This window comes from Wasmannia auropunctata, unplaced genomic scaffold, assembly GCF_000956235.1.
Source record: "Wasmannia auropunctata unplaced genomic scaffold, wasmannia.A_1.0 LD336099.1, whole genome shotgun sequence".
Lineage (NCBI taxonomy): Eukaryota > Metazoa > Arthropoda > Insecta > Hymenoptera > Formicidae > Wasmannia > Wasmannia auropunctata.
Genome location: NW_012026791.1, coordinates 873584 through 886807, shown reverse-complemented (window position 1 = coordinate 886807; position 13224 = coordinate 873584). Strand labels below are relative to the sequence as shown.

General features: G+C 41.7%; 4 protein-coding genes across 6 annotated transcripts; 3 read left to right on the top strand and 1 right to left on the bottom strand.

Moving 5' to 3' along the window:
* Window positions 1-16: 16 nt before the first annotated feature.
* LOC105462401 lies at window positions 17-2871 on the top strand. 3 transcript variants are annotated; one of them, XM_011708956.1, is made up of 3 exons: window positions 17-506; window positions 589-819; window positions 886-2871. In XM_011708956.1, exons 1-3 carry the CDS (start codon window positions 423-425, stop codon window positions 2569-2571), a joined length of 2001 nt encoding a protein of 666 aa, XP_011707258.1. In that variant the 5' UTR covers window positions 17-422; the 3' UTR covers window positions 2572-2871. The 3 variants fall into 3 exon arrangements, with proteins under 3 accessions (XP_011707258.1, XP_011707257.1, XP_011707256.1); XM_011708955.1 differs by having other exon boundaries at window positions 589-862; window positions 929-2871; XM_011708954.1 differs by having other exon boundaries at window positions 589-2871.
* Window positions 2872-3291: 420 nt separating this feature from the next.
* Window positions 3292-5276, top strand: LOC105462402 (optic atrophy 3 protein homolog). Its single transcript, XM_011708957.1, has 3 exons — window positions 3292-3975; window positions 4128-4327; window positions 4431-5276. Exons 2-3 carry the CDS (start codon window positions 4186-4188, stop codon window positions 4946-4948), a joined length of 660 nt encoding a protein of 219 aa, XP_011707259.1. The 5' UTR covers window positions 3292-3975; window positions 4128-4185; the 3' UTR covers window positions 4949-5276.
* Window positions 5277-5720: 444 nt separating this feature from the next.
* On the top strand, window positions 5721-9992 carry LOC105462404 (GPI ethanolamine phosphate transferase 1). The gene is made up of 8 exons (XM_011708958.1): window positions 5721-6267; window positions 6489-6709; window positions 6788-7010; window positions 7094-7379; window positions 7792-8230; window positions 8363-8696; window positions 8898-9282; window positions 9515-9992. The coding sequence occupies exons 1-8, from the start codon at window positions 5969-5971 to the stop codon at window positions 9944-9946; spliced, it is 2619 nt and encodes an 872-aa protein (XP_011707260.1). The 5' UTR covers window positions 5721-5968; the 3' UTR covers window positions 9947-9992.
* Window positions 9993-10232: 240 nt separating this feature from the next.
* Window positions 10233-13128, bottom strand: LOC105462405 (splicing factor 3B subunit 2). The gene is made up of 3 exons (XM_011708959.1): window positions 12951-13128; window positions 10733-12785; window positions 10233-10564 (listed from the first exon to the last, which is right to left on the bottom strand). The coding sequence occupies exons 2-3, from the start codon at window positions 12773-12775 to the stop codon at window positions 10496-10498; spliced, it is 2112 nt and encodes a 703-aa protein (XP_011707261.1). The 5' UTR covers window positions 12776-12785; window positions 12951-13128; the 3' UTR covers window positions 10233-10495.
* Window positions 13129-13224: the final 96 nt, after the last annotated feature.

The window sequence follows — 13224 nt, the reverse complement described above, 5'->3', positions numbered from 1 at the left end:
GAGGAGGGGGAGGGGGGGAGAAAATCGGGAGAGAGGAGAGAGAAAACGTAACGACGACGTCCGAAATAAACACGGCGAAATATCGATCCTCCTTCGAGACAATCAGATTTCCCACCGTCCGCGCGGTTATTTCATCAACACTGTCGTCCAGATTGTCCAGAAATGCCTCGGACCGCTGAGTTCTTGTTAGCCAATCGAAACTCGCGTCGACGCGGAGCGGACGTCACGTCTTGTCGTTCAATAAGCATCGTCCTTTAAGTCGGTAACAACACGAAAAGACGCGCGCGGCGCGAAAAGGTCGCACTGTGTTTACGTTGCGCACGTTACGCATTTAAAATCACACGTCCGGCGAAACATTCGGCAAATACAGTCGTTAAAATACGTGAGATTAAGTGAAATCGGCGGTACATTTCCCGAGAGAGATGAACGAGATCGTGGCGAAATTTGAGACTTGGAGGGAACTAATTGAGTTGGAGAAACTACAAGGTGTGTCGGAGGATGTCGAGGTATGTATATGTTCTCTTTCTCTCTACTTGAAATAGTATCCTTATTTGTGAACACGCAGCTCTTACTGTCAATATCTTTCAGATGAGCATCCGTGAATTGAACGGCCATATATTTCAATTGCTGCTACAATTATGTCGCACGGCAGATAAATGTGATAAACGGAATCACGAGATTGGGAAGAGTATTGCTAAATTAGCCAAATTACTTTGCCTATTGATCACAAGGATACCTATAACTTGTATAATTGATGAAAAATTTGGCTCAGCTTTATTTCAAATTGTACAGAGTTTAATTTCTTTTAATCTATACGAGGATGCTGCAAATATTTGTCGTATATTACATAAGCCTCAATTGGGTACCAGAAGTGATCTATACGAGGATGCTGCAAATATTTGTCGTATATTACATAAGCCTCAATTGGGTACCAGAACTAGAAGTGATCGTTTAAATGGACTGGATAGGATACCAATTCTAAAAGATTTATGTTCTTTGTGGGAACTGACAACGATCCGCACATATGGAATGTTTATAATCGAGACAAATACAGAAAATTATAATAAATTTAAAATTGTTCTGTTCAAAGAATTGAAAATGATTCAGATGGCACATAAAAATTATACCAGCCATGTCCTTTCCAAAATAAACCATTACTTATGTAAATTAGAGAAACTGAATTATAAGTATATAAAGTATTATAATGATTTTAGTAAATATATATTGGAATACTTCTCGGAACTGCAGTTGCATTTGGACAAGGATGAGAAATACATAACATATCGCCATATACTTATTTTTGTATATCATATAGATAGTTTTATGTTTGACATGAATGGAATTGATGATACAACTGAACGCATTGAAGATGCAGCAAAAATAGTAAAACAATTATTTGAAGAGTTTGAAGCCATTCTGGCAGAGGACGAGGAATGCTACAAATGCTTTCAACAATATCAAAACTTCTGTAAGGCTCTTTTACTGCCAATGAAGAATCTCATCAGCGACAGTGCCAAAAGTATACAAAATATCATACATTGTAATTTAAATATTGCGCAACAATACGGATATACTGGATGTCTTAAGTTGAATGCATTCAGCTTTCACAAGGTAAACAACTTCGTGATTACCTACTGGAGAAATTGTGCGTGGACTGATAAACACATGCTTAAGCATTTGCTCGATTCTGGCATCTTGCCAGAATTAATAAAATTTTATATTCATCTAAATACAGATGAGTTTTACATCGACCAAGTGTGGATTGAATGTCACAGTAGAGGGTGCAAAAACAAAAACTGTAATATCAAGCAGGACTTAGACGATTTTATAACAAGAAAAATAGATATTTCTTATTTGATAAAAGACTTTCCTACTAAAACTTTGCCAGCCGAGGTATGTAATCTTGCTAGGAAAATCTTGGAGCAAAACATCAAATCGATCATTTATGAAATAAAGAAAAGCGAATGTATCCGTTGGATGCATAACTGGAGTATTTGCTGTAAATTAATTTATGAACTAGGCATATTGTCTGAGCATGTTTATGAGGAAAGCGTACATCTATTCTCCTTTTTATGTACCTGCGTCGTTGAACTCGAAGGAATAGAATCTATATATCTCAAAAATTCTAAGAATCTTAAGAAGATTACTTCTCTCGGATTGCACGGACTAAGTGTTGTGCATTACAATAATAAAATGTACAGAAAAGCCATGACTGCGTGTGCATTGAATGCTTTATTGACTTGTAAGCAGTCGGACACAAAAGCTTTTCATATGTGGATGCGTATTAAGGAAAATGCCCCCAAAGAAGTTGCAAACTTAACTATGCTGGAGTGCTTGAAAACTAAAGACAAGATGAAGAGCGAACTGGGATTTTCATTCGATACCTCCAAATACGATCTTTCTAAATTGATTTTACGTGAAAAAGCGGCAGCAGATCTCGACGATTTTGGTATATTTCTCGCGACTGGGATTTCTCGAGTCTGGAATGATGTTGGAGAGGAAACGAACATAGCAACATATTTTGAAATAACAAGCGCAGATTTTTCTCTTGATTCTTCTAGTGATGAATAAACATGTTCGTCGAATATAATTATGAATTTGTACTGTATATCTCTTTATATCTCTGATGTATGTACACAGATATGGCAATTTTGATATGGCATACGTTGGTTTTCAGCAAGTTCATTAGTTATAATAATTGTTAAGTAGAAAGTTTATTGATGTTGGCATGTTAGCGCATAACTTTAATGTATAGTTTCATGCAAGTTTATGTTTGTAAAGATTATCGGTTTTACACATATTTTTGTTTCCACAGATTTTTGTTTTCGCTGATCTTTGATGCATTAAATTTCGTTTGAATATCCTATGATATAATCTTTTACGACTCTTTTATTATATTATCCCTAAACTGCATTGTACAGGATGCTGGAAAATGATTAGATATGTTTCAAAATTCAAAATGTGTTTGTTAAACTAGGGAAATTAAAAATTGTTTAATCTATATTAATTTATTTTAAAAAAGACTTAAAAAAAATTAATTATTTTCGTTAAATACTTTTAAAACTGCAGCTGACAAAGTCTAATCAATCTTCCATATTTTCCATTTTAAAGTCAATATGATCCTGAAACCTAAAAAAAATAATAATCCGATCTCACAAAATCTCACTAAATATTAATTGATCACAAAAAGTTAAGAGGAGATTCGAGCAATTTTAAAAAGACAAATCGAAATTATATCCAACATTCGAAAGGTTAATTATAATGTTATTTTATTACTATTATATGACTAAATTTTATTATCTTTTATCGTTTATTTTTACGTATACGTATACAGTTACAAAGTTGTGAAAATTAAAAAAAAATACATGTATTCGTGCAACAATAAACGTGTGTTGCAAAAATTAGAAAGTAATTGTATATAATTTAAATTTTTCACTGTCGATAATAAAATCTTTGTTATCCTCGGTACAGCCAAAACGGTTGGTAATGTCATCGTTCCCCCCTCCCCCCCGGGCCCACTTGACAGTCGCGAAAATTCGTCTTCTGAGTTTCTGACCGACAGTCCAGTCTTTATTTAATATATTAAGTAATAACCTCGGTCGGCGCCTTTAGCTTCTTACGAAATCTCGTATTTGGTAGAGTTTTCATGAAGCTGTTGGGGAAGTTGATCCCCGGTCATTTGGCACAGCGACGTTGCTCTCTCGCGACAGAATCACTTGGGTGATCGACGAATGACGATTCTCACTGCCGTTGACTTGATCCGACCTGATCCACCTGCAGTCCCAAGAAGGATATCTTGGTTATCGTTCGCGTGAATCCACAACGAATGATGGAGTTTGCGTTTCGCCTGGCAGATATCTGCTGACCGAGAAAGAACACACATGCTTTATATTGCAGCGAACCGACGTAGAGTCTCTGTCATGACTTGAGTCGTGCCACCGTCGCGATAACATATTCCGAAATAAATGCTCGAAGGTGAGGTGCGCCGCGAGATCGCCGATCGCGATAATAGGACAGATAGGATCACTGACCTATGCTAATCCATAATATTGTTTTCAATTCTAAAACGATGAGTCTGTGATTTCATGTGTGTCACACATACATAACGTACGTATAAAACTTTTAAGGACACCAAGGGGAGGCGGATGAGAAGCAGTAGTTGCTGCAGCAACTCAATCGGAAAGGATGCCGGTCGGTGTGTTCCCAGCCCTCAAATTGGGCGTGCTGTTCGTCAAGCAGATCAGTAAACCCCTGGCCAAGTTTCTCGTCAATCAGGCGAAGAGCCATGCTATTTTCAGGACCTATTTCATCATACCGCCCGCTCAGTGTGAGTGCATACCTTTTGCTTTTTTTTTCTCACGCGACGCGGCATGAATTCACATTTCACACACACAGGCAGGTGTGATTACGATTGTTTTGCGTGCTTGCAGTTTATCACTGGGCGGAGGTGAAGGCGAAGATGTACGTCATGAACCTCGGCAAGCCCACGAAGGTCGCCAAGCTGAACGAGGCCATGGCGATCGAACTGGGCGCCAGTCTGATGGGCGAGTTGATCATCTTCAGCGTAGCCGGGGCGTGCGTGGTGCTGGAGTACAACAGGCAGGTGACGAAGGAGGCGAAGAAGGAGGAGGTCCGCCTGATGCAGATACAAAAGTTCACGGACGACATTCAGGCGTTGCACAACGCCACGCTGCAGCAGGAGGCGCAAATCCATTATCTGCGCAGTGCGGTCAACGAACTGGCGAGGCACACTAAGCACAAGTTAGCCGAGCCAGTGATTGTCACGCAGCCGGCGGATGACGGCGGTGACAACGCGAAAGACGACGCGAGGAGGAATTCTAGTAGCAAAAACTCAACGGATGCGAATCCGGGAAGTGAGAGCGCATCGTTGATAGAGCGTGGCATAGTATATTATAACAAAGAATTGAAAGGGAGTAAGCTTAGTTAAGCGAGGTTTTGTACTCCTTTTTTGGGATGTACTTAATATGTACATACATACATTTTGAAAGTGAACAGATGTTGGCTAATATATAGGTGCTGGTATAAAAACATTCGTAACATTAAGCTGTACATAACAAAATTTGGTTCTGCGTCGTGTATTGTAATCTGTTTTTGGATTGCAATTAACTCGATCGTGCTAGTCCTGAGCGAACGTTTAGATATACTTCTTCTGTAAAAATACACCTTGGCACCTTGCCTATATGTACGTACATATATAATTTTAACATAAATGTAGATACGTGTGATAATAAAATTTACATAAAAATTTATATGTATAATCTTCAGTTTTGTATCATTTCCTTCTATTTTTATATCGTTCATGCGTGTATATTATAAATTCGATAAAATTTATTATTGCGCGAATAAATATTTTAAATAAAATTGTAGAGTTATCTGTTTTATCTGTTATAAAATTTTTGTCGGATTAGCGACGCCCGTAATTACCGACAGTCAATAATTTGACAGATTGAATTTCAGTAAAATTCAAAAATTTCATTATATGTTTGAATTTATAAAATACAATCGAAACGTCATTTCGTTCTCAGTTATACATATATTTTTTCGATATATTTTTAAAATTGTTGTATAGGTAATGGAAAATATTAACTTATCTGTAAGTTATCGACAATAAGTTACGCATTATACGAATAATACATATAACATCAATATTAATAACTCGTTATTCTTATATGTAGAAAAAGAAAAATAAAGGGTGCGGTCCACCTGACGCCGCATGGTGCTTCGAAATATTTGACTGACCAATCGAAGCGAGTGCTTCCCAAGTGCACTTGAACCGTAGCCAAAGAGACACGCAAGATAAACAAAGCGCGACTAATGCAAATTTAATGCATTTGTTCAATACGCCAAAGCGATTGTATATGAAATGTTGTTTCCGCTAACGTAGCATCGCGTGTGCCGTGTCAAATCTCGTATGTCTTAATTTTACACAACATTTAAAAGCCTAAAGATGTTTATGAGGAGGAAAAGGTTATCGGATAACGCGGAGTCCGAAGCGACCGATTCGAGAAAGCTCGAGAGGAAACAGTGGATCGAAATGGGCAACAGTTACGTCCTCGCACTGTGGGGCCTGATTATGCATTTAATCCTACTGTGGGGTGTGTTGGACGTTAACTTTCATTCGCCTGTCATCAGAGGACTGCCAATCGTACCGGCGCCCACCGGAGCACCGGCCAAAAGACTGCTGCTCTTCGTGGCGGATGGTCTGAGGTTTCAGACGTTTATAGAGAAGCCACCACCTTACCTCAGGTATTCGACGATATTTATTTATTTTTTTTTTTATTCGAGAAAACGATGACAGAGTTCTGTCATTTTATATAATTTTATGGAATTTTTGTTAAGAAAAGTAAAAATTAATCTACCCTAATAAATAAATATTGTATATCAATAAGAATATCTGATTCATTGTATTTTTGTTTTAATATTTATTTTATTTTATTGGATAAAATAAAAATACTTTTTTTTTTTAGGGATGCGATGAAGAATAGGGGTGTCTGGGGAATATCTCACACCAGAGTGCCTACAGAATCGAGGCCGGGGCACGTCGCAATCGTCGCGGGATTGTACGAGGATCCCAGTGCCATCTTCAAAGGGTGGCAGGAGAATCCGGTGGACTTTGATTCTGTCTTCAATCAAAGTCACGCTACTTGGGCCTGGGGCAGTCCGGATATAATACCGATATTCACGAAAGGTAACTCTAAAGAGAGAGAGAGAGGCAACAGCGATTTTCGTTACTTCTCACGCTTAAGTTGAAATTTCGAAAAGACAGGCAGCAAACGAAACGTTCACGGACAGAGTTATCCGTCCACGTGGCAGGATTTTGACGCTAACAGCAATGAGACAAGACGCCTGGACTCCTGGGTGTTTGATTCTTATTTGAAATGGCTGCAATCCTCCACGGCCGAGGCGGTGAGAAGTCAGAATGGGATCATCTTGTTCTTTCATCTGCTGGGATGTGACACTCTGGGACACGCTAAGAAACCACATTCCAGGTATCCGAGAGCTTACTTTAGATAGCTGTTGACTGCTTTCGAAGCGCACAGATTTATTAGTAAAATGGAAATCCTGAGATCAGAGAGTACGTGGAAAATATGAACTACGTCGATCGGAAGATCAAAGAGGTTGTGAGCGCGACGGAACACTTCTTTGGGAGGGACACCACCGCTTATGTATTCACGTCGGACCACGGAATGACCGATTGGGGATCTCACGGAAGCGGTCTGCCGTCCGAGACTGAAACGCCGTTGGTCGCATGGGGAGCAGGAGTAAAATCGTCTGGCTTCCGTCAAGATGTCGAACAAGCGAGTATAACTCCCTTGATAGCATCTCTAATAGGAATTCCTATTCCCATAAATAATGAAGTAAGTGTTTATGCGACACACGTATTAATTTCGCTAGGATTAGATTTATGAAGAAGAATCTTTTCTTACTTCTAGCTTTTTTTACGTAGCCATAGAAGGAACTTGGTTTACAGTTTTCCTTATCCACACTCATTCACTCCTTCTACTTTTGGCCTTTAAAAATCTAAATCTACTAGAATTTATCTACTCCTAGAATCATCGTGCTTACAATGTCTCTCCTATTCCTATTTTCTTATCCTACGTAACTTTTACCACTAAATATTTCTATCCTCTCTATACAATTTACATTCTTATCCTATACTCAAAGTTTTTCTTCTATTTCTATATTTATCAAGCCTCTTTCTCAGGATTAGATTTATGTAATACATCTGTATCCATACAAAATATTCATTCGCGTAATACTTTTTTTTAGGGGGCATTACCGTGGCAGTATTTCGACATGGATTATCGCGAGTATGTCGCACATTCTTTAATCAGCAATGTGAAACAGCTCGCGCATCAAGTAAGCGGAAATCGCGAGATAAGCTGTCAAAACAGTGGTTACACCGACTGGCGGGAGGCACGCTTGAACGACAAAATTCGTAAAGCCAATCAGCATATCAGTAGAAGAAATATAATGGCAGGAATTCGAGAGGGCGATGATGCAATTAGTTTCAGCAAGGAAGCCTTGTCGTACTTCAGACAGTATCAACGAATACGATTTTTAGTATGTTTATCGTTGATGTGGCTTGGCTGGATAGTTTTATTATTCTTAAAAATAACTGGAGTACAGCATCAATCTTCGCAAAAATCTACATTAGTAAATATCGGATTTGCGAGTCTACTAGCACTAATATGGATTAGTCATATAAGTGAGTAACCACTTCCGAACGAAATGTATCAACGCAAACGATTATGTCGCTTTTGTGACAATTTCCACGTTAAATTAAATCAGTGATTTTATTTGAAAAAAAAAATGGACACGCGTTAATTTTTATTTACAGTGTCCAATTGCGACAACTGGAGATTGCCATGCTACGAGTCCCTCGCTATAATCTCTGTATGGCTTACCGCTGCTACTTTCATCACATCGACACCTCTATTTGATACAAATACAGAGAACCTATACATAAATATTGGAGGCACGGTGTTGCTACTGGTGATGCTATTTATTGGATTTACATACAGATTTACTCTCAGCATAGGAATATTGTTGCTCATGTTGATACGGCTGATAAAGTCAGAAAGTGTACCTGCTTTTATGGTTTGGACGTCGCTAGCACTGGCTGTGTTTCCATTACTGCCTGTCGTCGAGCCGTATCCACGCGTTTATATTGTGTAAGTCTATCTCTCAAATGCAATCGAGTCAGATATTCGCAAAATGATTTTAAATGGAAACAAGATATCGATCAGATTCCTAAAAAAAAAATTATCCTTTTTCCTTTTTATGTGAGATTGGAAAAAAATATGAAAGACCTATGGGAATCTTGTATAAAAATTTTTTTTATTAGACCTAATATTTTCTTTATTCGATTTTAGGATAATCGGCGTATGCGTAGCAATAGGCATAGTGATTATTAATGAGATGTCACAAAGCCGGAAAATAATGGAAGTTATACGTCTAGTCATTACGAGTCTTGTGTACATAGAGCTTATTGATGGCCGGTATTGGATATCGTGGATTATCCTGCTGACCACACCACTGTACATTTGGTATCATCCGGTGGATACCAAGAAAAGAACGTTGGGCGTAATGCTCGGATTTTTCTGCCCTCTCACGTTACTGTCGGCATCGTACGAGCCGATCTTCTTTGCGGCTCTTACAATCAATTTACTATCTTGGCTGGAAGTTAGTTCACCTACCTCAAAGAGCTCGGGGGAGCGAGGAGAGATCACGGAAGACCTGATCAAAGCGGTGTTTTTTGTATCCTTTCATTAACTTTTAGAATAATCTTTTATGCCGTAAGATTTTTTTTTTTTTATTAAGAGTGAGTGTGATATTTATACATGGCTTGATTAAAGATAAATAGATCAGAGAAAAAGAAATAGAGCTTTAAGTTATTAATTTTGTGACACTCATCTCTTGCGTATGGCTGACATAATAGACAAAACTATTGTTACTTATATGTATATATATCCTTAATATCTTATTATAGATGTTGTACATATTATTGTGCTTCTTCGGCACGGGAAATATGGCGAGCATTAGCTCATTCGATCCGTCCTGGACACGCCACTTCGTCACCGTTTTCTCCCCGTTTCTGATGACGTCCTTGATAATTTTTAAACTTAGCATTCCTGTGATATTAGTGGGATGCGTGTGCTACTCTTTAGAATCGGAAGAATGTAAAAAGCCCATCACTCTAGCTGTGCTCCTCTTAGGCGATTGTCTGTCACTGCCTTTGATGTATTGTGTCACGCCATATGGCAGCTGGCTCGATATCGGTAGCGCTATCAGTAAATTCGTTATTGCTATCACTCTTCCCTGTCTCTTTGTACTGCTGCGGTGTCTCTCGCGTCCACTTATGAAAGTTGACTTGGAACGATCTCAGATCGGTATACTATCTCAAAAGAAGCATATCGTATAGAGATTTTTATATAATTAGGAAAATTAAACCAATGACTGTTTTGAAATTTGTCCATGTATGTGTTCGTTACTGTCATTACATTTAAATAGCTAGACAAATTTGATAAAAAAAATTGAACAAATACTTGTCTGTGTGTATGTATGTGTATATAATACACATATACACATTTTATATATATATATATATATATATATATATATATATATATATATATATATATACATGTTGGACTGAAGTCTACATTCTTAGGTAATTTATTTGTATTACATAAAAATAGATAATTATATTTATTGGAAAATATATATGTTATTCGTAGCGTTATCATTAATTTATCGTTTACATCAATGTATTCACAGCTAATACGACTTTTTTATTAATCACTTGTACGATGTGTAAACATGAAATATAAAAAGTCATTTTTAAAAGGTATAACCATATCACTGTTAAAGTGATATATTAAGCCTAATCTTTCTTTTTTTTTTTTTCATGTTATTTCGAACACTTTAATTCCTATAATACAGTACATATATAATTGGGGAAATAATGTATTTAAAATTTAAACTCTTTATACTTCTTAGATGTCTTTGTATCCTGGATTTGCTGGCGTTTACGTTTGCTCTGCAACAGAAATAGATACCAATATATAAACTCAAAATTGACAATAATAGAAAACGACTTAATTATATTCTAATTTTAAGAATCAAATGTATTTATATATTTATATGTATTGCTATATTAAATATATATATCTGCACGTAAATATATAATTTGCTTTTCAATACGTACCTTCTGTCGTTGTACATGATCTTGCAGCATGTCCGACAAGTCTTCTCTCCTGAGATGCGCTTGTCTCGACCTCATCGTCTCCTCGTATCTGGATGCCATCGCCTCGGAGTCGAGGTCCAGCTCGCTGGGATCCAGCGTCAATTCCACCGCCCCGTCCTTCTCCGCCCGTGCGTCGCTCGCGCTGCCGCTGATGGCACCGCGCCGCGCAGCGATCACGGACGGCGGTGCCTGGCCACCCGCCGCGCCCGTCATATCGTATACGTGGGTGCTACCCATCATACTGGCGCCCAGACCCTCCGTACGTCGCTCCTGCAGCACCGTGTAGAGCGCGGGCGTGTCGCCGCCCTCCATCTCGCTCTCGATCTTCTTCTTCCTCAGCTCGATGGTCTCCGGGGTCTCCAAGCCCGCCGGGATCGACGTGATGCCGCTCGGCGTGATCAGGCCCTCGGCACCGGGCGTGACCAGACCGCTGGCGTCGCCGTCCCCGTCCTTTCCTTCACCCTCGCCGCCCTCGCCGCCCTCCTCGGCGTCCTCGTCCTCGTCCTCGTCGCCCGACGACTCGGATTCGGGCTCGCCCCACATCCCCCGGTCGACTTCCTCGTCCATCGCGTCCGCGCCGGACGTGCGCGATATGCCGAACACGTCCCCGTACAGCGGCCTCCCCGTCTCGTCCACCGGCGGTTTTCCCCATCCGCCCGCGTGATAGCCGAACGCGCAGCCCTCGGGAATGGGCGCGTTCAAGCCGGGTATCTTGAGATTCGGGTAACTCGGCGGCGGGCCGTAACGTTGCATAGCTATGAGCCAGGGCGGCGGGACTTTCTGGCAATTCGGCCCCACCGGCATGCCCAGGGCCGTGCGCAGCTCGTCCGACAGCTCCCCGGGTTTCTTCTCCTTCAGACGCGTCTCGAACTCCTTGCCCTCGTAATAGAGATCGCCGTGGATCGTCATACGCGGCTTCGTCTGCCACTTGAAGAACGCGTCGTGCAACTTCTGATAGTCGATGTCGATCTTGCCCAGCTTCGGCCGCGCTCGCTCCCGCATCTTCGCCTTCAGCGTACGCGTGTCGTCGCGCTCCTGCAGGCTCGCCCTCATCTCCGTGATGCCGGTGCGCTTGATGAAGTCCGGCAGGTCGAAGGGCGGCTTCTCTATGCCGCGCTTGCCCTGGAGGTACTTGCGCTTGAAGCACCAGTGCCTCGGCACCGGGACCGTGTTTCGATGGGCCTTCAATTGCACGAGCAGCTTCGGATCTCGCGCGGTGACGTCGTGCATCTCCACGACGTCCGGGCGGCCCACCAGCTGCTTCAGCTCCGCCACGCTCAGTCGCGTCAGCCTCTTGAGCTTGCGCTTGGACAGCCGCGGCGCGCCGTTCTCCCCGGTGCCCGGCTGCTGCTGCTGCTGATTCGCCTCGTCGTCGAAGTCGTCCAGCAACGGCACCTTGCTCGGTATGCCGGCGCCGGCGGTTTGTATATTCGCCACCGGGGGATACTGGCCGATGGGCTCGCCCTTGTCGGCCGCGTCGTTCGAGCTCGGCTCCAGCTCCACCAGCTTGAACGCCTCGATGATTCGGACATATTGACGGTACTGGGGCTCCACGTCGTTTATACTCAGCTCCTCCTGTACGTACTCTATCTCCGGCATGTCCTCCTTAGCCTTCGCCTCGTCCGCGTCCTTCCTCTGTTCGGAATCCCTCCTCTCCGCATTGTGCCTCTTCCTCTTCGACTTCTTCTTCTTCTTCGTTTTGCTCGATTTCGAGTCCACCTTCTCGGCCGTCGGTTCCAGTTCCGTTATGACATCCTCCATCTGAGGCACGCCATCCTCGCCGTCGTCATTGGGCGACTTACTTACGGCGACAACGTCGTTCGGATCGCCGCCCACTTCCTTGGCTCTCTCCGTCTTGAATGCCAGAGCCTGCTCCAAAGCGGCCGGTAGCTTGACGGAACCGCCGTCCTCCTCCCCGACGCCGTTGTCGACATTCTGATTTTGCAGTTCCGACGGAGGAGCAACCTTCAAGCTCAGGAGACTCGGAAGGTTCCTGGCGTCCATCGTCGAACGACTGAAACGAGACTCGCGCTTAGGACAACACTCGTAATTCGTGCGATCGAGAGACGGACATATATCTACAAATTGAACGTTTCCGTTTACTTCATTTCAAGCGGTTTACTAACTGTAAACATGACACGAGGGAGACGAAATACGAGGTTCAAGTACGTTTTTATACCTGCAAACGAGTCGGGTGGATGGTCTAACAGACGCGTGTGCGTGCGTCAATACGTATGCAATCCTTGCAGTTCCTTACTTTTCGCTAAACATTAAAATTTCACTTCCCGGCACAACCGACTCCGAAACCGAATCCCTTTACTCTCGCAAGAGTCGCAAGCCACAAACAATCATAGATCACCCTAGAGTCCTAGATTATCAGAGAAGCGCGACCGGTGTTACGAGTCCTGATTGGACACGCAAATGGCCAATCATAAGATTGATTTATCGCTATT